This window comes from Petaurus breviceps, unplaced genomic scaffold (genome assembly GCF_028583685.1).
Source record: "Petaurus breviceps papuanus isolate PSGF00001 unplaced genomic scaffold, PetGlider_PUasm1.0 115, whole genome shotgun sequence".
Taxonomy (NCBI): Eukaryota; Metazoa; Chordata; class Mammalia; order Diprotodontia; family Petauridae; genus Petaurus; species Petaurus breviceps.
In genome coordinates this window covers 1274752-1284504 of record NW_027185612.1, presented here as the reverse complement: position 1 = coordinate 1284504, position 9753 = coordinate 1274752, and the positions used below count along the sequence as shown (strand labels likewise).

The 9753-nt window shown below is 40.9% G+C and overlaps 1 protein-coding gene across 2 annotated transcripts; it reads left to right on the top strand.

Moving 5' to 3' along the window:
* Positions 1–1330: 1330 nt before the first annotated feature.
* GIMAP6 (GTPase, IMAP family member 6) lies at positions 1331–9278 on the top strand. 2 transcript variants are annotated; one of them, XM_069083600.1, is made up of 3 exons: positions 1331–1600; positions 5725–5800; positions 7276–9278. In XM_069083600.1, the coding sequence occupies exons 1-3, from the start codon at positions 1598–1600 to the stop codon at positions 8142–8144; spliced, it is 948 nt and encodes a 315-aa protein (XP_068939701.1). In that variant the 5' UTR covers positions 1331–1597; the 3' UTR covers positions 8145–9278. The 2 variants fall into 2 exon arrangements, with proteins under 2 accessions (XP_068939701.1, XP_068939712.1); XM_069083611.1 differs by lacking the exon at positions 5725–5800.
* The last annotated feature ends 475 nt before the right edge of the window (positions 9279–9753 follow it).

Here is a 9753-nt window from a genome sequence, read left to right as displayed (position 1 = left end):
AAGAAAAAAAACCTCTGATCCTTGGCATATGGGGTCCTGAGAAATAAATCTGGGGGCAAATGGCTGGCTGCTGAAGGAGGAAAAGACAAGGAGCTCTGGGCTGCCTCAAGCAGGTCAAGCTCTGTCATTTCCTCCTGGCCCTTTCAATTTCAGTTCCTGAAACAGAATACATTTAGAACAGCATTTTACAGTAGCAACTCCAGGCACAGCAGCTCGCTGTTTTGGGTTTTTTGAATTAACACAGTCTTCATTTAGAAGGATGGGAGGAAAATAACTAGATTCTTATTCTTCATCCAACAACCCTAAGTCATTGATATAGAACCCAGGGAGGTCAAAGACAGAAAGACACATCCTGAATCTGTCCAAATATTCACAGCAGTCTTTTTGTAGTAACAAAAAGCTAGAAACAAAATGGGTGCCTGTTCATCAGGGAATAATGGAACAAATTGTAGCCTCCATAGAATATAATGAAATTCTATTGCTATAAGAAAGGCTGAAAATGAGCAGTCCCCAATAGCATGAGAAGATTTCCTCTCTGCCTTACAGCTACCTGCCCAAGGTTCTGTGTTACTGGGAGAGTGTTTGGAAACCCAGGGCTGTGTCTATACCATGATGAAATGTCAGAGTAGGAAGTTTGGCAGAGACTGCAAAAGTAATTATTTGGTATTTACAAATGCTTTAGAAGAAATCCAAGCTTTCCATAGCTTTATGAAAAAAAAATGCTTTACATTCACTATTAACTAGATAAATGTAAACTCAAATTACTCTGAGATTCAACTTCACATTCAGAAGCCAGAAGACTTGAATTCAAATATACCCTTTGAAGCTTACTAGCTGTATGACCCTGGGCAAGTCACTTAACTCACTTTTCTCAACTGTAAAATGAGAATGATAGTAATAGAACCTATGAACCCCACAGGGTGGTCACAAGAATCAAATGAAATGTTGTTTATAAAGCGCTCATCACAGTGCCTAGTACATAGGAGATGCTTAAAAAATGCTGGTCCCCTTCTTTCTTCCCTTTTCATTCAAGAACTCTATTCACTGCAATGACCAACCACTATTTAAGACAAAGTGCTTTCACACACATGAACTGATGTGATCCTTACAATGTCCCTGTTAGATAAACAGGACAATCATTATCCTCATCGAACTGAGGCTTGGATCTATGGAGTGAATTGACCAAGGCTATGCACCCAGGAGTTCCAGAAGCCAGGCCTGAACCAAAGCTGTGAGAGCTTTTCCCCAGGGTTAAGTCCGTCAAAGTTATGGAGAGTTCATGTTTAACTAAGGAAAGGTGAGCAGCTGCCTTGGCTCGAGATGTAAACAAGGAAGTCCACACTTCCTGTTTTCATAGCTGACTGTCTCAGAGCCAGCAGCAGCCATTATACTATGTCAGGGCAGCTCCCACAGAACAAACCGTGTTTTCAGATCGTTTTCTTTTGAAAAGTTTATAGATGAGAGCAGAGATTATGCTGAACACATCTGGCGACCTGGTAATAAGTGGAACAATGTCCAAGCTACAGGGAGACTTCTAACAGCTCACAAACATCGGTGACAGAAAACAAGTCCATTCATCACATTGCTCAGCAGCACCATGGTGAGTCTGTCTGTGTGTTCAGATGTGTGTGTACTTTTATGTGCTCATGGGTGATTCTGGTGTTTGTGTGTGTGCTTGTATGTGCTCATGATTGTGTGTTCATGTGTGTGCTCCTGTATGTTCCTCTGTGTGCTTATGAGTGTCCATGTGTGAACTCACTGTGTGCTTGTGGCAAAAAAGTAAAAAACACAGGATTTGGGACGGAGAATTAGATTAAATGGCTGACTGCACCACTGCCTTCCCCACTTAGAGCTGGTCTGGGTCACAGGTTCTGAATTTCGACCTTCACCCTGTAAAGTCAAGCAGCTCCCTCACAGGATTGTTGTGGGCAGATGGAACAAGGTCAGAGTTGTCATAGGGCTCCCAAAAGTGCTCTGTGAGAGGGAGAGAATAATTACCGACTATTCACTTGTCTTCTCTGTTTGAAGAAAGGACCACCAGTTCCTTCAAAGCTGAGTGAACACGATTCTCACAGATCATTCAGGCTGCGGATATAACTCGGGTCAGGAAGCTGTGCTATTGTCTTCCCTACATTATTTTGTTTTGCTACCAAATGGCTGATAGCCCAGGGGTCATTTAAAATCCATAGAATTTGTAGGCCAGAAAGGACATTAATGATTATCTTCTCTGAAACCCTTTCCTGACAACTAAGGGAAACTGAGTCCCAGAAAAGTGAACCAGCAGCAAACTCACATGGTGAATTAGTCAAAGAGCCAAAACAAGAACATGGGACTTTTCAGTCATGATTGACTGTTCTTCCCACAATGTCATTCTTGGTTATTTCCCCAATCTCCTCACACAAAGGACTTGTTCTGGCCATGGAGCTCTACTCCACAATCATGCTCAAGAGCTCTCTGTCCTGTCCATTCAAATTTCTATCTGTCTGGCTTCCCAGGAGGAACATGTTCTGGGTCTGTGGTGTGTAGGTACTCTGATTGGAGCTAAGAGTCAGGATGTAGTGGGATGGCATTGCATCATTTCAACACAATTTGTATGACCAGATTCTAGTATAGTGTATCTGGCACACAGGAATAAATGCTTGTTGATTGACTAATTGATTGATTAGAAAGAAAAGCAGACACTGTTTGAAAAACTTCACAGGCAGGCCTTCATAGCATGGCTATATTTTGGGGGAGTTACCAAAGAACAAGAGTTTGGCCCCCACATAAAGCAAAATTCACATTTAAAAAATTCAGGAACTTGATTTTGTCATCCACATAGGGGCCCTCAGGCTTATTTCTAATAGAACTCACATGAGGCTGTTGATGATTCAGGAAATCAAGTCAATAATGTATATAGTAAGACCTATGGTGGCCTAGGATTAGAATGTACAGTTCAGTACATACTCCAAAAGGAAAACCAAATCTTTAGGGAAACCTAATCATTTTCTTAGTGAGACAGGAGTCATAGAAAAAGGAGTCCAATTCAGTTTAACCCTACTGAAAAAAACCATTATCAAACACTTGCTTTGTACATGGTGTATACCAATGTACCAGCATACATGGTATAGAATAGAATAGAATATATAGCTATCTTTATCAATATCTATATGTCTATATATTTACCTATATCTGTATCTATCTATCCCTATATCTATATGTATCTATCTGCATCTGTATGTATGTATATATGTATACACATATATGTATAGCTATAGCTATATCTATATGCACCAATATAAGGGGTAGCTAGTTGGCACAATGGATATAGCACTGGGTCTAGAGTTGGAAAAACTCATGTTCCTGAGTTCAAATCTGGTCTCAAAGACTTAACAGCTGTGGGACCCTGGGCAAGTCACTTAATTTTCTTTGTCTCAGTTTACTCATCTGTAACCAAGAGAACATTGTACATAATTACAGACACATTGTATCTGTAATGACTGACTTTGATAGACTGGGCTCATCTCAGCAATTCAAGGTTATAAGACAGCTCCAAAAGACTCATGATGAAAAAGGCTATCCACATCCAGAGAAAGAATTACAGAGTCTGAATGTAGACTGAAGCAAACTACTTGCTATCTCTCTTTTCTGTTTTGTTTTGTTTTGTTCCTTCCTTCTTATTGTTCATGCCATTGGCTATAATCCTTCTTTATAATTTGCCTAATATTTAAAGTGAAGGTATTTGTAGAACCTATATTATACTACATGCCGCCATAGGGGAGAAGAGAGAAGAGAGGAAGGGGGATAAAATTTGGAACTCAAAAGCTTGTTGAACTGAATGTTGTAAACTAAAAGCAAATTAATTAATTATTTTTTTAAAAAAAAGCTAGAAAAAGAAATGACAAACCACTTTATTATCTTTGCCAAGACAACTCCAAAAATTGGGTCCCAAAGACTCAGACATGGCTGAAATGACTGAACAACAACAAATACATATGTGTGACTATAGTTATAAATATACATACCAAGGCTAATGCCTCCCTGAGATTTATTGAAGTGGCTAGATGTGAGTCTCGGCGGGCCTGGAATGTGACTGAACAAGCAGTGGTGGCCTGCTACCTGGGATTAGAATTGTCTCTGTCCCTTTCCCCACCCACTCATCTACAAGAGAAAAAAAAAAGAACTTTAGGATTAAAAAACTGGGGAAACTTTAACTACCAGCTACATAGTTGTTACATAGCAATCAATAACTATTACTTGGTTTATAATGTAGCAGCTAGACTGTAGCTTTTAAAGATTAAAATTGGGAGGTAAATGTAATATTTGCTGCAAGCTAGTATTTACTCTCTAAACAATACCTAAGTTACTGAAACATCGACAGGAGCCCAAAGCAAAAAGACTGAAGCTTGTTGCTAACTAGGAGGATCCTACTCTTTGTTCTAGAATAGGGTTGGACAAACTATCACCAGACTGGCCACCCCCTTTTTTTAAACTTTTATAATTTAAAATGCAAAAACACTTTATTTACTAGCTGGTAATTAAGGTTTCCTAATTTCTATCAAGACTAAGGCTTTCTGTGAGGAGGGAAAAATCAACATTCTCAAAGCACTTAGCATCCATTGGTGTGCCAGCTTGGTGGAAGCTGACTATCTGAGGTTATGTTGTTGGGAGGTATGGGGAGGAGGGTGTCTCCCTATAAAAAGAACAATAATGGTTTCCTGTAAGCAGTATCAATGGTAGCAGGAGAAGCAAAGCAGAGGCTTCATATCTGTCACTTAAGAATCTTAACTTCAAACTTTACAAAGCATTGTACATCTCTTATCTCACTCTGTACCTTTGCACTGGCAATCCCTCTCTCTTTAAAGACACAGCTCAAGTATTACCTTCTGCACCATCATATATCCCTAAGAATTATATGAAGCTTATCGAGGAGCCTGGGGAATATTTGGCTTATATCTTATCCTACTGAAATATTTCCAGAGTAGCAGTGTTAATGAAAAATATACAGATTGGACAAGGCTGGAAAGGAAAGGAAGCAGCTTTTTACACCTGAGTTTAAACCCTGGCTTTGTTATTTACTACTGGGCAACACTGGGCACATTGTTTAACTTCTCTGGAAATCAACATTGTTTAACTTCTCTGGAAATCAATTTTCTTCATCTATAAAATGAGGAAATTGTACTAGATGATGTCCCTTCAGCCCTACAACTTATGATCTGTAAAATGGCACAATTACATTTCCCCTACAGATCTCACAGGCTTTTTGCAAGGAAAATCTTTGTGAATCTCAGCTTTATGAATATTTGTGCTATTTGTCCAATCTTACTGCCCATTTCTCCCAACATTCATCCTCATATCTGCCTCCTCATTATTCCCTCATATTCAGCTGACTCATTCCTACCCATATTGTTTTCCTCTCCCTCTCTGAGGACGTTTATCTCCTCTCCTCTCCTTCTCCAAATCCTAGCCATCTGTCTGGACCCAACTCAAGTCCTACCCTCTCCATGCAGCTCTTCAGACTCTGAAAGAATAGATCTAGAAATGAGAAACCAAATATCTCATTTTCTAAAATAGATGGAAGGTCATATTTGACAAGCCTTTTTCCATCCCCACCCCCCATCTAGCTCCACAGACTGTAAAAAATTTGCCAATGCTACACTTCTGGGAAGTAAAGGTCACTGTAATTTAGACTTTGGACCTCATGATAAAAATCAGTTTCAGTTTCATGTCTGCTTCTCTCTTCAGATGGAAGGGAGAAGAGGAGATGGAGAGCCCTGTGGCAACATTGAAGTTCCTACTGATCAGGCAGCCCAAGGGGATGGTGAGAATTTTTGATAATAAAGGTTTTTCTCTAAAGGAGGGTAGTACCAACTATGCCTGTGAACAATTGAAGCTGGCCTTACATAAAGACTAAGTAGGTGGCTGCCTAGGGTATGAGGAAGGTTTCCCTTCACCCTTAAATCTATCCCTCACCTGCCTTGCACAGTGCCTGAAATTCCCTCAATATTGTTCCTCCATTGGCTTAAGGCCTTGAGATACAAATACATTTAGACTGGACTACACATTAAGCCAGAGATCCCAAAGCTTTATACTTACTAGTGGAATGACCCCGGGCAACCCTTTTTGCATCAGTTTCCTTGTCCGTAAAATGAGCTGGGAAAGGAAATGGCAAAAATCACTCCAATATCTTTGCCAAGAAAGCCCCAAGTGGGGTCCTGAAGAGTCTGACATCCCTGAAATTATGAAACAACAACAAACTCAAGGCTTTGTGGGAGGAGGATCTACTTTTCATTTCCATTCTCCCCCACACCCTTGAGTTCACTTGAAATGGAGGGTGAGGGGAAGAGAACGCAAGCAGAAAGAGAAAAGTTGAGAAGCAGCATGACATTGTGGGAGAAGTATTGATATTATAGTCAGAAGACCTGTCAGGGTCTTGTTCTAATACTTACTAGCTATATGATTCTGAGCAAATCACTTAAGGTCTTTCTGCCTGCATTTCCCCACCTACAAAATGAAGACACTAATATATGCTTTACATACATCACAATACTGTTGTATCTTGTCTACAGTAAAGGGACACACTTACTGATAATGAAATTCATGATTGAGTTGAGTTGGGGAGTATTAATGCAGGGAGGTGTGCTCGCCTCCCTACTGGATTTCTCAGTAAAACATGAGCAATGGGAAGGGTGAGATGGAGTGAGGGATAGGGAAAGAGGCAGGAGAAAAAAGAAAGCTTGGTCAAAATGAGATGGAACACAGCACAAATAAGTAAGGAAGCAGGGAGAGGATGTGATAGATCAGAAAAATGGGTCATTATGTAGAGAAAGCAAGCTTACCTATAGCAAAAATCTAGGAGGCCAGGATACAACATGAAGACATTTGACCTGGAAAAATGAGGTATTGAATAGGATCTTTGCTTACTTTCAAAAAAGCAACTCTTCAGTCAGTGAATCTCTCTTCTCTCTCTCTCTCTCTCTCTCTCTCTCTCTCTCTCTCTCTCTCTCTCTCTCTCTCTCTCTCTGTCTTTATCTTTCTTCCAATGCTTGATTCTAACTCACTCCCTTCTTGTCCCAACTGGGACCCAGTATCCAGGTGTAAGTTGGGATAGTGGAGGAGTGAAAGGTGTAGGAAGAGCCACCTTGACTTCTTTTCCATGCTCCAGCTATAAAACAGAACAGTGACAGCTGCTTGACTTTTGCTTTTCAACATGAGTTGGCTAAAGGCAACAGAGGAAAGGGATGTTTAAATCCTTCAGAATTCTGACCCTCTTATTTTCATGTTGGTGCTTTCCAGATCCAATGATGCTGAGAGAGCTGAGGCTCATCCTGGTAGGGAAGACAGGAAGTGGGAAGAGTGCAACTGGAAATAGCATCCTTGGCAAGAAAGCCTTTACATCTAAGCTCAGTTCCAGGCCAGTGACTGAGAGCTGCCAGAGAGAGAGCAGAGAATGGCATGGAAGAACGCTTGTTGTCATTGACACCCCAGATATCTTTTCCTCCAAAAGCCAAACAAATAAAGATCTGGAGATCTGTCGCTGTATGGCCCTCTCTTCCCCAGGGCCTCATGTCCTACTATTGGTGATACAGTTGGGCCGTTACACCAAGGAGGACAAGGAGACCCTCAGGCACATCCAGGAGATATTTGGAGTGGGGATCTTGTCTCACACCATCCTAGTCTTCACCAGGAAAGAAGACTTAGGGGAAGAAACTCTGAAGGAATACTTAAAACAAACAGAGAACAAAAGCTTGGCCTGGCTGAATGTGGTGTGTAGAGGATTTCACTGTGGTTTCAACAACAAAATTGAAGGGGAGGGACAGGAGGCCCAACTGATGGAACTGATGGAGATGATAGATGGGGTTCTCTTAGAAAATGACTTCCACTGCTACTCGAATAAGGTATATGACTATATCCGGGAAAATATCCAGCAGTTAAGAGAGGAGCTGGGAGAAGAATCAATAGGCCAGAGACAGGATTCTAAGGGAGCTGTCTGCAAGGAGAATATGGCATCAGCAGAGTCAGATCAAAACTGCTCTGCCCTAGAGCGTCTGATGAGCATTCAGAGGAAACATGAGCAGCATCAAAAATCAGTGCTGAAGAAGGAGTCAGAGACCCCTTGGTTGGATGGCACCTCATATTGGGGCACTCTGTGGGCATCAGAGTAGAAGGCAGGGGGCTGTCACTAGCCAGAACATCACTGATGGCAAGTAGCCTAGAATAAACACCCCCATCCCAACACATGTGTCAGGCTATTATGCTTTCCAATGAACCTTTCCACCCTAAATCTTATCTGATTCTTTCCACTACCCTATTGGTGAGGCAGGACCCAAGGATTCACAGGTAGAAAGGGATGTTAGATATCATTTAATCTAATCTCTTCATTTTCAGAGTAGAATCTGAAAGCCCAACTGCCAGTCCCATTCTGCCACTTGACTAGTTTTGTGGCTTGAAGAAGTCACTTCATCTGGTCCACTCTACAGTTGAGGAAACTGAGGAAGGCAGAGGTTAAGTGATTTGCCCAGAGCCACACAGCTAGTCAGTGTCTGAGGCCAGATTTGAACTGCCTGGCTGCCTTTGCATATCTTATTTTGCATAAGGTGTTAGGTGTTGGTCTAAATTTAATTTCTTCCATTCTATTATCCATTTTTTTCCAGCAGTTTTTTTTAAATAGTGAAACTTTTTCCAAGTAGGGATCTTTGTCTTTTAATTTTTTTTTCATATCTTTATGAATGATGAAAGTAAGACTGGTCTTAAGTTAATCAAAGAAGATAATAATAAATAACCATGCATAAGGTACACTAATGACCACTGATGAAAGTTTCCTTCTGTTCAGAAACACTTCCTTCACTGACCTGCCACTGTGATTAAAACTTAAACCATTAGATGTTGGTTTCTTTGGGTAAAAGTTCTGATACCTGGTAAAAATGAAAATGCTCCCAAGAAGAGTGGTGACACATTAAGGTAAAATCCTACCCATACTTTAAGAATCAGTCGAGAATCAATTCAAACATCCCCTCCACCATGATATCTTCCTTGATCTTGCCAGGCAGAATTATTTCTTCAGCCTTTGAACTGCTGCTAGTACTTTGTTATTAAATATCTAATGAACTATCATATTCCATTTTGTATCATAGTCTTGTATGTTCATATCTTATCTTACCTGTTAGATTGTACGCTCCATGAAGGCAAGCATCTTTTCCAATTTTGGATCTCACAAGGCCTTGTATTAGAATTTTGTGAATTGAATTTGTTTAAATTAATACATAAATCAATAAATAGTAAACACCTGTGATAGTAATGGCAATTAAAGATTCCCCTGTATTGGCTTGGTTTTCAAATTGTTTGTGTTAAAACCCAGAGCTTGTTAATCCCACCTGTGGGATGGACTTTTTGATGTGAAAAGAAAGTCCTGAACTGGGAGGAGCTGGTGACGTAGATTTGGAGAGACAAGAGAGAGGCGGAAGACCTTTTTTTTGGAAGCAGCACCTCGTGAAGAGAGAGAGACTAAGAGAATTGCTGGTGGCCACTTTGAATTGCCCTGGACTTTTGAGACCTGCCCCCTGAGCTGCCAAGGACTGAGGAGACATGGCTGTTTTGCTGGTACTTTGTCCGTCTGTTTTGATGTTGTTTTGCCAGATTTGTCCACTGGTAAAAGACAGTCCTGTTGTTGAAGAAGTCCTGGAACCTGGCTTTTGGTTAAGAAGCCCTGAGACTGTCCTGCAGACAGAGAGTGAATACTGTCCACTGGTGAAGGACAGTGCTGTTGTTGCAGGG